Genomic DNA, 15,486 nt, shown 5'->3' on the forward strand with positions numbered 1-15,486 from the left:
GAGAATTTATTCTCCCTACCTCATTTGTAAATCTTTATTCTGCATTGTGACTACTTATTACAAGTTTATATCCTAGTTTAGCAGTTAAAAAAAAACAACACAACAAAAAAAACATGAGTCACTACTTCAAAGCCTATTAAATGCATGACAAAACTGTGGGAATATTAGGCAAATATAACTACATATTTAGCTATACATATAATAATACATATCTAGCTATTTCCTAAAGTCAGGATGACAGCGACATGCTTAGAATGCATATGTTTCAAAGCACCTTTCAGTGCCTCATTTCCTGGATCAATACATTCTACGAGACTTTTTTTAAAATAGGTTTCAGATTAACAGTTATGAGTACCAAAACTAAAAACAATTACACTGTACACAGCTGAGGAAACACCTGTAGAACTCTCCAGAAGAAGGTAACTGATACATGGATAAAGTCTTAAGGACGTGTTTAACAATGCAACAGAAGTATGAAAAATGAACTTTCAGCTTTTATGGTATGATTGCAAACTGTCCATAGATCCCAATCGTGTTGCCAAAGAACTCAGAAGCAAAAGTCTCACTAATCTGAACAGAATCAGGTTGTCAAAAATCAAAACTTTCCAAAGGATTTTTACATATGAATAAAAAAAATATTTAAATACAAAGGGAAAATAATTAAATTTAAATACTGATAGCCCCTTGACCAGACAGTATCAAAATTTCATGCATGGAAAGAAGGCCTACAATTTAGAACAACTATGGGTACACAAAGGCTTTGAAGAACACTGTATCATGACATACAGATATATCCAATGATAAATTAAAAATAAGAGATTTTTAGGTAGAGTGTCTTTGCTAACCAAACTGATAAAATTTGCAGGGAGGAATGGGGAGAAATAACGTCGAAACTATTATCACACCAGTGCTCCCTGTCATGAAGAATACAGGATAACGGCTCTACACCAAAGGCTCTTTTGCTTTTTCTGAATATCTCCATCAGTTGGCTTAGAACAAATCACTTCTCCCCATTTAATAACCTATATTACTTCTTCCCATATACCTTGCCTCTCATATCCTTGGACCACCAGCACTACAATATCAATTAGTAATAATCAAAGAATAGACTGTCCCGCTAAGGTGGTGGATAAACAGTTCAGAGAAGAGGTGTATTTTAAATGTAGATTAGCGGCATACTTGAGAAGTTCCCTCACTGCTTAAGTAAGCCCTAAGTGCAAGGTTCAAGATGTCCCTGCTGCAGAACTGCCCTATCGCCCCCTCCAGGTAGTTGTCTGTACACAGGACTACCAAGAACTGGCAGGTCAGAAAAGAAAAACTTAACGCTACACAGCTTACCCATATATCATCATTTCCTTCACTTCCCAGAATTCACAAGCACTACACTAACTCAAATTTATTATTTCTGTATTTTTTCAAGGATGATACTTCTGATGCAGAAACATGAGACTGATGGAGATCACTTTCTATTGTGACTGCTAAGTCAGGGAACCAGAGACTCCATTCACTAAGGGCGCCTGCAGCTACATTACTTTAGATAGTAATTAGCTTTAACACACAGTCTTGTCTTTCACTAAGTATCTCCTGACTTATCTTATGGTAATGAGTACTGACAGAAATCTTATCTTATAAATAGAAGGAAGGTACCTTTACATTCTATTCTGATACGTTTAAGAGATCAGAATACTAATTCCCACATGTCAGGTGCAGGCCTATTACATAATACAATACACTAAAATCATTTATGCTTTCAATTTAATTTTTTAAACAACATGGCAAACAGTCAAACGTCTACAGCATGTGTTTATAAAATGGCCCTGTTCTTCAGAAATAACAAATTCTGCCATTATTAAGTAGAATTCCAGGGACCGCACAAAACCCTACTGTTATTTTAAATTTCATAGTATGCAGCAGAAACCCCTGGAAAGAAAATGTAACCTGAAATGCATTTTGCACAGCTGAAAGTACAGACCCACAAAATAATGCTGAAATTGCACTCAGCCAGTAGATGCAAAAGCGCCCTATTACAGAACTGACATTCAGAATGAGTAACTTCCTTCTCATGAACTTGGTTTCCCTCAGCTCCACCTTTCCTCTTGTCTGCACACTGACAAAGGAATCTCTTTCCTCCTCCCATTTCTTGTCTGAACAGGAAAGATGTATTTTCCTTCCTCCATTTCACCTCCTCCCCCTCTCCTCCATCCATCAGCTACTTGTAAAGAATAGGGAATAAATTTTCCAAATTCTAAGATATTTGGTGAGGCTGCAACAATAAACCTTGTTTGGTCTTCATACTAATTTCTTCAGCAAGGTTTCCAGTGATCTACAGAAACTGAAGCCTAGAGGAAAGCACTCTCATGGGCTGGATTTATTCTGTGGACAATTCCATGCAGTCCCCAAACATTTTCCAGAACAAATAAACTGCAATTAAAATATGTATAATTTGCACACGCTTCACAACAATTAAAGAGATAAAGAGTAGGTGAAGGGATACCCATCAGCTACTGTCATCCAACACGGTTACTGCTTCACAAATAAAATGGCCTGGATGAAATAACCCTATCTAATGAAAAGTGTAAGTAATTAAGGAATATAAGCAGCACATTTGTATTTTGAGAAAAGTTGAAGTTCCAAAAAGTGTAGAAAAATATTTAAAAGAAAAAACAATGTTTTCCAACAAAGGCTTTAGTACCACCATCAAAAAAAAAAAAAAAAAAAAAAAAAAAAAAAAGCATTTTGGTTGAAAATGTACTCGAAAACAAACTGGAAGACCTGGAATATAGTAAGTTAAATTTTTCACACTGTAAAATAATTTACTTCGTCACAACGGAGACCTCTTTTAAAGTCTTCTTGGAAAGGGAGAAACTGAGTAAGAGAATAGTATAGTGCATTTACAGTCTAAAAGGTACATGAGATTTTGAATACTAACACACTATTTCTCTCCGTAAACACACTTTACATGGATGGCAAAAACAACAGCCCACAAGGTGATCATTATGGGGTTTCTTGGGAGACTAACAAGGACACGTAAACCTAGTGCAGCTGTCAAGTCTCCCTGGCAGTTCACTGCACATTAGGATTTAATAAAATTCACAGAGATAGCATTTAGCATCTCCCTCCTACTGTTCCTTGTTGGCTCCATTGTGCCTAGAAGAACAAAGCCTTTGTTATACTCTGAGCACTGTGATTTCAGCTGAGCTATTTATTCACTGTGACCTATTAGGACTCACATGATCTACTTGCACACAAAAGGTCCCTAAGAAAGAGAGAGTTAGTAGCTCTTTGGGTTGCTGGAACAAAGTAAAACGGCACTCTTGTCAAAACTCTAATATTGACAAGCAATCAAATAGTTTCTAAACTGCACTATCATAGAAAAGCCTGATGGCTATTTAATAAATATCTAACACAGTCCAATCCGTTTATCTTGTACATGCAGTATGCCAGACAAGAAGATGACATTAGTGCATTTATAAGCGCATACTTGCTTTTAGCTGCACAAGTTTAGAAAAGGGTAGAGAAAGAGGCTTAATGCATTAATCCTCTGAGATAGTGGAAGGAGTCATCTGAACTTGTTTTCTCCATCCACAAAATAAAATATTAGGGAAAAATAAGATCTGCTGACACAAAAACATAGCTCCTTGTGTTTGCAGACTTTTGAAACAGTACACTGCTAACAACGCCCTAGGCTTATCAGGATAAATATGCTGAACAGAAAAATTTTTACAGTCTTAATCCAAAGTGAATTTGAAGCTGTAACAAAAATTGTATTTGTTCTTAAGAAACCTTCCTTGATAGAGTCACTTGAGATGTGCCAAAAGAGAAGCATTATATTAAGATACACTTTTGCTTTAGGGCTTGGTATGTCCCACCAAACATTCTCAAAAGGACACTATACAGACATGCTCTATCTATATGTTATGTGTACAAGAGGCAAAATTAATCTGTTCTCAGAAGCTGAGTCAATAATTCACTGTGAGCATTTGCAGTGGGGTGCCATCTGCATCTGACATGATGCAGTTTGTTCAAACCCCCTCTGCTTCTAGTTAACACTTTCATTTAAAAGGAATGTGAAAGTAAGGGTAATTTCAAAAAAACAGCCTGGTAATACTAAACTAAGAAAGCATAAAATCTTGGTAACAAGATTAGCATTCAGGATTGTTTTCACAAATTAAAGATCTGATCTAAAAATCCACAAGATAGGTTTTGATAAATGAAACTGTGTGGTGGTATACTTAAGAGAATTCAAAAATACAAATGCAAGATGGAGAATAAGCAGCTAAGCAGTGAGTCAACAGAGGAAGATCAGCAGTCACAGTGGATCATAAACTGAATTAAGTGAAAAATGTTACTACCAAAACCTGCAATTTTCATACTGCCATACGTTAATATGAGTACCACCTGTACTGTATAATATATAATTTTCTACTTGAATATTATCCATAATACTGGTAAACATTCTCCTGGATGAATATAGCAAAGATTTTGCTGTCAACTTAGAAATGGTCTAGAAGAGAGGAAGTAGTAAAACTTGTAAAATACTGGTCACTGGAGGCACTTTGTCCCAAAAGACCCATGTCTTCCTACATATAAAGGTTGTTAGAAAAATTACTTGTAGATTTCCATATCAGCTGATAATGCAGCAAGATGATAGTGATTAAGAGTCCCCAGTTTCTAATAACTAGGGGGGGAGAGAAGAAATTTATAATCACTTTCCAGAAATGCATTATTGAAATTATTATGAAGAGGTCTAGATCTTGAGCTTTTAACTAAAGGCAGAATAACCCCTCCCCAAATATTACTTGTCATTTGTCACTGCATTATAACTTTTTCGATGGTAGTTACTATGAAGTTCTAACTCTTGAACTTCTTTCAAAGCACAGAAATAAGCAGAGCACCAAGAAATCTACTTGGTTGCTCTATCTAAAAATACTCCTCAAAGGTGAGCTATTTGGTAATAATGTATTACTGGAACAACAGCCCATATTCATGCTAAACTTAAGACTCCTGAGTATGAGTTAATACAGAAAAGCTTCTGTGTTGCCCTAAAAAGCATGATGTTCAAACAGCACAGGCTGTCACTGATGGTTTATGATGTTCAAATTTTGGCTAAGAAGATCGGTTTCACCCTGGAGATCAGGAAGCGAGCACTGAACAGTATTTCCACCACAGCTATTCTCTTTTCATTTACCATTCTTGGTTAGAATTAGGTAGAGATCAAAATTACTTCTCTTGCACAGAATGAGCTCTTGACCAGTGGAAACCTACTCAAATCCACTGCATCCCTTGAGGGACTGAAAAAGCCAATGCTCTCAAGTGCTCAGAGATCAACTTTTCACCTCAGAAATCTGGCATAACCTAAGCATGCATTAATTAACATCTGCCACCTTTACTGTCCAGGGTGACCTACCAAGGTTAAATCAATCACCTGCTACTTTGTTTCAGTCCACAAGTTTATGAAATGTTAACAAATACTTCATACTGTGAGGCATAAATATAGATAATAGCAATAGATTTCAAAAGACATAACGTATACAAGGAACTTACATAAAACACATTAATACAGAGAATTAACTATGGCTTTCATATATTAAACTTCTGGTGTAATGTGCCTAAGGTTGTATTTCTGATTCACTAAAACAATCTGATAGTTTCCATAAGTCATAAGAAGCACCAGGGCATTCTTCCAATGGGTGAAGTGAATGTTAATTAGTTTCCTAATTAGAAGATTGATGCATTCAGCTGAACATTGAGAATTACTTTTAACTTGCTCAAAACTGTTAAGCACATGTTCAGTTTTTGATGCGGTGTTTTCTCTAACTCCAGAAAATATACAACATAGAAAATCAAATGTTAAAATACACAATTCGGTTGCATGCAGCTTAGCTAGCATCCCTAACAGCTTGTGTGCTACAAGGATTAAACTCAACAAGAGAAAATTTGTGGTGTTCCACAAACAGAGTTGGAAAGCTAGATTTTTTTCATAAACAGAAGGCAACTGTAGTGAAATCATTTTCATAAAACTCATTTTCACAGGAGTCATAACTTCCATGGTACCGAAAAGTCACCATCAGTACCACATTTAAACATGTTCTTTGCAATTATTCCTTCTCCATGTGTGTACAGAAAGAAATCACTATCCCACTTCTGTGCGTAGGAAGTTACCTTGATAAAAGCTTCTCTTCAAAATGAAAAAAAGAATGATTATCCCTTTAAGGTCACTATATATTTCAATAATGATGTGTTCTTAATAGCTAAAAAAACAAAAAACAAAAAAACAAAAACAACAACAAAACAAAAAAAAAAAAACAAAAACAAAACCACACAAACAAGCCAGCAAAAAAACAAACAACTTTCTCTTAAATTTATCCTGTTCTACTATTTTTCATGTTTCTATGAGATATTAACTTCACAATCAAGATTAAATGTTTGTTTACCAGCAACAGCAAGAAGCAGCACACTACCGGATTACTGCTTGTAGTAGTGTTTTTAAAGCTGAAACTTTATTTCAGAAGAATTAGATGTGGCAAACACAGGGACACTGATCACCCAGACACTGTGAAGGGTGGATATACTACCCTCTAATTAGAACATCCCAGACCTACTATCACAGGGCAGCAATCATGGGAGCACTGTGCAGCCCCCATGACAAGAAAGATGCACCCAAGTATCTTGTGAAATACTTTAGACACAGTATTAACATTCCTTGATACAGTGTATCCATTACATCTATTAGCGTATCTAATTTTCTATGTAAACTATGGATTTAACAGACTGGCTGCTATACTTTCTTTGGCTACACAGCCTACTCGCTGACACGTGAGAGGTTTTTTAAAATGTGATAGAGATTTATTCAGAGCTGTTACTTTCCTGAAAAAAAGGCCATTTTAGTCAGATGTACAACGGCCACTCTTCCAAATAAAAGTAAAAACACTCCAATGACCTAACAACAAAGAAACAAGCCAGTCTGAGCATCTAAAAATGTGCATTTGGATCAGCTGGTGTAAAATGGGAAAAAAAGAAAAACAAAAAACATCATCAAAACCCTGTTAAATATTTCTCATCTCAAAATGAACGCTTGCATGATGGAAAGGCGTATCATGCTATTTCTGTTTTGAAGGGACTAACAATGTAAGCCTGCTGCTAGTCTTCTACACTCATATTTTTGTATTACCGTGGTTTTGTATTTACATTTTGTAAAACATTAAGTAAAGCATTTTAAGTGACTGCACTACCCTAACTGCAACTCAGTTCAAACTTGCAAATGGTCAAGCGGGAGTCTGAGGCCATTTTTTTTCCCCGCGGGTAAGAAAAGGGGCAAAACCTGCATCAGGGGGTCCTGCCCCGAAGGGCCGCGGGGCCGGGAGGGAGGTTGAGCAACCGGTTACCTCACAGCGCAACTGGCAGGGCCGGGCCGGGGCGGGGTCAGCGGCTCCCAGCCCCCGGCTACCCTCACAGCATCCCCCTCCCTCAGCACACGGTGGACGTGACGCCAACACGCGTGTGTGTGTCTGCGTGTCCACACACCCCACGCCCCCCCCCACACACACACACACCCCCCCCCCCGCCCGCCGCCGCGCGAGACTCACTTGATGACCGTTCCTTTGGCGCCCCCTGCCGTGGTGAGCATGACGCGCGCCGTGAGGCTGCCGCGCAGGTCCTCCGGCTCCAGGCCCAGCAGCGCGGCGCAGCGCTCCAGCGCCGGCTCGCTCCGCGGCCTCAGCGTGCAGCCCCCTGCGAGCAACCGTTACGGCAACCGTTACCGTTAACGGCAACCGGGGCTGCCCCCCCCCCCCGCCCACACGCTCCCCCCCTCACTTTGAACTCCCACTAAAAACGCCGACCGGCTGCCGGGCCGGCGTTTTTACGGAGAGTTCGAGGACAAATGTTGAGCTGGTGACTCTCTTCGCCATGACGGCTGGAAGTAACATCGACTTGGAAGGAATTACGGTTTGCCTCTGGAAGTTACTTCATATATTAAATGCGAACAGTCAGTTCTCGAAAATAAGAAAAAATTTCCCTCCCCCGGAGGAAAAAAAAAAAAAAAAAACAAAACACACAAAAAAAAAAAAAAAAAAAAGCCACCCCAAAAACCAGGCATGAAATTCTGCACTTCTAGAACACTGTCCTAAACATGGGCTGTTCAAAATCTAATCTCCTTGTAAGTGAAAGTACCACCTCAAAATGCAGAAGTGCTAATACCTAGGAACTAACTGCAGTAATTTAAAAACTTTGAGATTTAGATGTTCCTGTACCCCTCCAGAGTTCCTTGCCATGCAGCAGAAGCGCCTGGCACGGCAGACTCCCAGCACTGCCATTTTCAGCTAACAGTATGTACATTTTCCCAGGTACACAGCGGAGGGGCATGCCTCCTTCTGCCCCGCACCATGCCCTCAGCACCAGCGCTCATCCAGCCCCTACAGCTTCATAAATCTCCAACCGAAGCACTTAAACACTTCAGCAAAACCTAGCACTTAAACAATTATGTTTTCATTTACTTTCTGTTATTCTCAGTAAAATTGACTTCTCACGTAAGTGAAGACACCAAAAGGGTCAAACACTGCTTCAATTCCTTAACTCCACAGCCACATTAAGTGAAAAAAGGGAGGTAAGAGTCCTTACAAGATTAAGGCTTTTGTGACTTGATTTTGGAAGCTCTGAAACACCATCTGACCTGTAGTAAACAGCTTTTGTTTGGTGTTTCCTAAGTTTTTTAAGCAGCAACAGAACTTTAGAGGGTCTCTTAAGAGACATACTGCCTGGAACTGTTCAAATGCACACCCTGTGTGTACACATACAAGGTGAGAGCAGAATAAAGGCTGTATTCGCAATGAACATTTTAGAAGTTCAATAATTTATTCCAGAAAAAAATGGGTTTGAATTTCAACATTCAGAGAAAATAAGTGATGTCCTCCTTCCTTTTCTAAACCTTGGCTTTCCTCACCATCTGTGGATCCCCCTCTCCTTGTTCACTTGCCTCCTGAAACTGCCTCTCCGCTCACATTCACACCTTTTTTACTCTGTCTCACCTTGTCAACCACAAAGTCCCAACTCACAGAAGGCCCAAACAGGGAAGCTCCCTGCCAGCTTACTACCAAGCCCCGTGAAGCCACTACCCTTTTCTACACCCAGGTCTTCCCAGATGCATTCACACTAATCATGATCCTTTCAGTCATCTTCATGAAGATGGCAGTATCATGAATTTCCCACACTAAGGTAAGAATGACCATTTCCAAAATACTCATTCCCCTTACTCAGCCTTCCTGCATATTCTGCTACTATTCCCATCTACGTTCCTACAAACTCGTCTTGTGAGTGAAGTCTTAAAATTTGGCTTATATTTACCCAAGTTTTTGTAGTAACTTTTTTCCCCCTCACCCCTCAAAATACCAACATGATGGTATTTTTGGCAGCCAAAGGACATAGCACCTTTCCCTACAGATGGAGTTGCTAATTTCAAGATGTTTTCATGACATTAGCAAGGAGTTGGACTTTTTAAAATTAATAAAATACAAGTATGGTTTTGAGACACGAAATGTCTCTTCTCTTTGTATCAGACTTTGCACTGAATACTTTCAGTGAGAGCCTATTTGCTTTCAGAGCATGTAAAAAAGTACAACTTTAAAACAAACAGGTAAACTTGACTCCAAAATGGGGTGAATTAGGGGTGAATTACCCTTGAACACAAGGCAGCTTCCTAAAGCAACAATTGACATGGAATCATCTGTAATCAAGAGACGTTTTCAGTATTTTCACAGGAAACAATCTATGTTTCATCTAACCTGAAGTGCTCCCAGCTTCCTCAAAATCAATATTTCCAAGGTGAAGGACACCAGCGACTACCCTAAAAAGATCGAGTTTTTCTGCATCATCCAGTCCAATCTTTTTCATTGCTGTGCACATTCTCTTAAAATCTCCATGATCATCTAAGAGTGGATCCTTCAAGGAACCTGCTTTGAGATACTATAAAACAACAAGATAAATCAAAAATTCAGTAAGTGATTTTCAAGTAGACATAAGCAATTACTTCCAGTCAAGCATAAACCATAAAAAAAAGTTTTAAAAAGCATGCCAAACTAAACAGAAAGCTCTTCATACAACACAGGCTTTGCAAGAACCCTAATTTATTTTAATTTGTTGATACTTTGAAGCCTGATCTTCAAACTTCAACTTCAAAGTAAACTTCAAGAAAGCAGAAGATGGAGAATGTGACAGCTGAGGACAAGGGAATACAGGATACTGAGCAGTGGAAAGGAAGACTTTGGCTAACGGATCTATCTAAGCATTGATACAGGAATGCTTCCAGCCACTAGCAGTTGAAAGAAGCTTGAGGTCCTTGTAAGAGGATGACAGGAAGTCTGACATCTGACAGGCCATGGGAAAGCAGTATAGGACAAATCAGAACTGGAAGAGTTAGCCCTATCCTAAGCAGACTTATTTAGAGAAATATACTTGTTAACGTCTGCTGGTGATTAAGAAACAAAAAAGTTATTTGCAGTGTTCTATGGGTTAGAAGAATACCAGCTACATTTTAAAATACCATTGTGCTGATTTTTCTAATGTAAATACACTAAAATCAATTTTTATTATTAACAGGTTGAGATAGTAGTAACACATCTGCATGCAATCAAGAGATTAACTGAACATGCACATACTAAGCTATATTTTTACAGTTACTTTAAAATGTTTTCAATTAAAAAGAATAATTGACTTCAAATAGAAGCCTTTTTAATGTCAAATAAGCTAACGTGATTTTTGTCAAAACAAACCACCACATGCATCTGAAAAATTCACTTCACACAACATTTAGACACATCAATAAAATTAAACTACATCTTAATTATGTAAAATGATCACCTCATCTTCCTGATAAGGAAAACACAAAAATAATTTAAGTATTAATTGACTATTCCAGCTACTTTTATTAATATAAACAAGCTTAGTAATTTTCATAAAATGACAGAGCAAATATTCAATTTCTGATTTAAAAACATGAACAATGCAATATATTTCCTGATTAAGCGGCTAGACTAGGTTTAAATGTAATTGAAATTTGATCCTTTACTGGGCCTTCAAATTAACATGGCTGTAACGTATAGGTATTGTGACATCATATGTTCCACTACTTATTGCCTAATACACATTTTCAGAATGGTTCTCTCAGCATGTTTTAATTTAGACAAACACTTATTTCAAATTAAGACCTTTAGAGGACACGTTTTATGACAGGACACCCGCCTGTAAATCACATCAGTAACAGAAGATGGCACAGGTTCATCTTCCAGCAGCACGAATAAGTTAATGTTCGTACTTTACGCCTACGTAAATGACCAATTTCACTACAAATCGTCAAGTAAGGCAAACCAGGTAAACTGAGGCAAAATCTCCCAACCATCTCTTACCCTATATGCTTGAAAAGAATTAAGTATCTACCAGCTTTCTGCCTCACTGTAGTAGCCGATCAGCATTTCTGTATCTCACTCTCCACCACCCCTGAATATAGAAAAAAGCCTACATTCAAGCAAAAGAAATAGGCATTATGTGTTCAGTGTTACAACACGGGAACACTAGAAATCCAGGAGTAGACTTTACAATGTTGACTTGAGCAAAGATGTACCTATACTGTCTCTCATTGCTAGGCACAAGCTATGTACAAGCTCAAGACCAAGTTCTCAAAGGTAAAAGATGGCCTGGTCACTGGGGGAGAGAAGATCTTGAGTAAAGTAATCTCTGTATTTTTCCACATGTATACGCATCTTGCCCAGCTACTGAATCCCAAGTACGGTTTTGATTAAAATTTGAAATATCTTCCAGCTATTTAAATGAGAAGTTCATACCTCAGGCATGAATAGATGAAAATTGTATTAAGAGAGCAGAGTAGAAATTTAATCTGAATTAATAGTATATTCAAATTGGAAGTTGTTTAAACACTCCATTAAATTCCTTAGTGTCCTCATGCGAACAAGTTCAAAGGCTTAAGTGCTACCAATTCTGGTCATTCCAGTTTTAAAAAAATGTAAACAGGGATGGAGCAATAGGGAAGAAATGTTTTGAAGTTTCACGCTTTCTTCCAGGAAATGTCATGCTCCGAGTAAGCAACAGTTCATAGCAAGGAGACAACAAAAAACAATAAAGAACCCAGTGTACCGGACAGGGGGATATACTCGTGCTGTAAGTGAAATTGCACTAATGTTTTTTTAAACCAGTTTGGCGCATCACTTCAAAAATCCAGACAGTAAAAATAGCTCTGGAAAAAACTACTGCTTCTGACCTATTACTAGCAGTAGTAAGATTTAAAAAGAAAATTACAAAAACTCTTGAACAGGTTTTTGTTTTCCACAGAAGACAAACTGAATCATTAAGTGTTATATTATCATAAGAATGAAAAGGAAACATTTTATATACTGTTTCATTTGGGATTTTAAGATGCATGTCAAAATGTATTTCTAGGACTGAACTTCAAAACCAGAGTTCTGAATATATCAGCTTTGACAGTACCCATTTAAACCTATAAAGATGTGCAAAATGAACATTTCATTCCACACTGTAAAACTGTAATCATCATTTTTCAACTCTATCTGCATTAGTTAATAATATAAACTGAAGATACAAACATACCTCAGGACTCTTGCGATTCTGCAAAATCTGCTTGTCTGTTTCTTTGTTAGCAAAGTATCTGGTACAGCCTCGATTTAAATACTGTAACAATAAAGAAGTTGAAATGCATATTTAAAGACAGAAGTAAGGAAAACACATGCTTTTATTTAAGGCTTGCTCTACATAGCTTGATTTAATCATGATACCAACACGGTAGGTATTCAAAATTCATACCTTGAAAATGTATTTATTTACATCTACAAAATTGCAGAACTGCAACAGCAACAATCTTCATTGAAAACTTCTCAATTTTGACAACTACAATACTTTCTGACATAGTGGGATATTAATTTTGCCAAGTCCCACAATCTTTTCTTAAAGTTTGACTCTACTAAACAATCAAAATTAGGAACCAAGAAAATAAATTTTCTGGCTTATGTGGAATAACAAACTTTACTCATTTTTTCCTCACCAGTGAAATATCTCTGTAGCTAGTAAGAGACGTAGTGTATTACAAAACTTGAACAGTATTAAGAACTTGTAACATGGTACAAGCAGAAACCTAATTCAGAATCTGGCTTCTTACATCCATCTCATGTTGTATAGTAAAGGGAATCAACCAAGCATTGAGATAATGACTGACACTTCAAGAAAAATGGGATCACCAGCTTTTTCTTCCTGATTTCTTCAGCTGAAAGAACAAACTCTGTCCAAAAGCTTGAACAGAGCCCTTTGTCTAAAGGAAGTGAACTGATTCTTTGCTCTAGCCAGCCCATGAACAAAGAAGTTTTCAGCTAGGTGAACACAGATAATTCTACCCTTTGATTAAAACTCATATATAAAATTCCAAAAAGCAAAATATTCTCCAAAGCAGAAGAAAACTAGGTGACAAATTTAATATTAAAACAAAGTGACAAGAAAAAATTTTTTTCAACATTTCAGAAGTTAACTTTTTTTAATTAAAAAAAAATGTTAAAATTTTAAATTTTAACATGCAGAGTGGCTCTCTCACATGCAAGGAACTCAGGATTCAAATACTAATTTATGGCAAAGCAGTAAGTATTCTTAATGGAAATGAAAGTACCTATTGCAAACTTAGTAGAAGTCAAAAAAGTTACATCACAGTGTGATAAGGCTGGTGTGACTGTTAACTCTTTATAATTGAAACAGACAAGTGAGTGCCTTCTGTAAAGGCACTCAGGCTGTTCAGTACTGTACTGCACCACCCTGATTTTAAGCAGGTTATAATTCTGGCCTTGACATCTACAACCTTGTGTGCTCTCATGAACAGAGTTTTTGATTAAAAATATCCCCAAGAGCGGGCATGCAGCACATTCAGTTCCAGAATTAAAAATCTATTAACTGCAAGAAGTTTTAATGGAAAAGTGGCTGCACAGTAAAAATACATATTTGAAAATTAGTTCCAAGATTTTAGCTTTAAAACACACATGAGAATACTGCATGGAATAAATAACTTTACAGTAAAGAAAAAAGTTTTGAAAACTACCTCCATATTATATGAAAACAAATAGTGGTTGTTTTTTTTTTGTTTTTTTTTTTTTTTTTAAAGTATTGTGTTTGTTGTGTGTTTCAAAAGAAAAGCTTTCCTTCTAGAGCACAGAAGCAGCTCCTTCTTAATAAGCATCAGATCAAGTTTCCATCGCACAACTGAGCACAAATAGATGAACTATAAGAAGATACAAACTAAGCATTTGAAGAAATAATACAAGGTCTACATAAAGGCCCCTAGGAATGCCTTTGAGGAAGTACGGAAACATGTCCTAAAATACTACCATGGCTTTTAGGGAGCAAGATCATCTAGACACCACAGCACAGATGTATGACGTACGTAATACGGAACGGCAGCTCTGTGCCCGCTTCCTGGCTCATCAGCAAGCGGAGACCGGCTGGGCCACGCCGAGCCAGCAGCAACCTGTCCTGTCACCGGTGCACACCCACCTTCCCTAGAGGGAGTGCACTCTAAGTGTCACCTAGACAACCACCACTTTGCACAGAACTAGTAGGAGTTTTATAGCCTTATAGGCTTCTAGCCCTCTGATGAATTCTGATGAAATTGAGTACAAAAGATTTTGGGGAAAGTGATAGATAAGCACAGTCCAAGTTTTATTTAGAAAACCAAGCACGAAGATACACCAACAAAGAAAACAATCAACACAGTAATTCTTCTTTAGCACTGTTTTTCACACCATTTAACATCAAGGAAGTCTAAAAAGATGACAGTCAATTAATTTATATTTTTGTAATTGCACATGCTCTCCAGGGTTGTGTTACAAAACCTTTCCAAACTCTCAGCAGGAATTTTGTATGTGTGTTTTAGAAATACACAAAATTCTGCTTCCTTGAGATTCCAAGCCAGGCATAAGCCATGAGACAGTGGAGAGACAGAGGCAGATGACAGAACACAAGCAAACAATTGACCAGTATTTACCAGTAAGATTTGATTTGCCAGTATTTTTCTTTTCAATGCCAGTCAAAGCACATCATGATATTCACAGATATTTACAGTTCAAGTGTGATTGTCAAAAGTAAAAGAACAACAAAACAAAAACCCATATATATATTTATACATAATTAAATAGCAGGAATGAATGACTGAAGGCAAGAGTCTTCACCTTACTAGCAAAATTGGTGATGACAATCTAAGATGTGAATAGGCTTAGAAGGACATTGAAAGGCATGGCAAAAGCTTGCTTTGAAGAGATAGAGAAGAGACGATCAGGAAAACAATGAGAGAAACAGCTATATCAGTAAAGCTGCACTGGTTGAATAAGAACTCAATAATATTATCTTCTCAAGAAAAAAAAAGTACTGCATAATCGAGATGTAACACTGAGAAATTAAAAGAGAATTTAAAAATAAGGGAAATAAGGT

General features: G+C 37.4%; 1 protein-coding gene across 4 annotated transcripts in view; it reads right to left on the reverse strand.

The window, feature by feature from the left end:
• MYO6 (myosin VI) overlaps nucleotides 1-15,486 on the reverse strand; it is a 106,909-nt gene that overhangs the window by 47,037 nt on the left and 44,386 nt on the right. For all 4 annotated transcript variants that reach the window (XM_042802982.1, XM_042802985.1, XM_042802984.1 and 1 more), the window contains 3 exons: nucleotides 12,616-12,696; nucleotides 9,780-9,960; nucleotides 7,587-7,731 (listed from right to left, as the gene is read on the reverse strand). In XM_042802982.1, the coding sequence (XP_042658916.1) occupies nucleotides 7,587-7,731; nucleotides 9,780-9,960; nucleotides 12,616-12,696 (407 nt within the window). The remainder of the gene's footprint in view (nucleotides 1-7,586; nucleotides 7,732-9,779; nucleotides 9,961-12,615; nucleotides 12,697-15,486) is intronic.

This window comes from Tyto alba, unplaced genomic scaffold (genome assembly GCF_018691265.1).
Source record: "Tyto alba isolate M040663 unplaced genomic scaffold, T.alba_DEE_v4.0 Super-Scaffold_40, whole genome shotgun sequence".
NCBI lineage: Eukaryota > Metazoa > Chordata > Aves > Strigiformes > Tytonidae > Tyto > Tyto alba.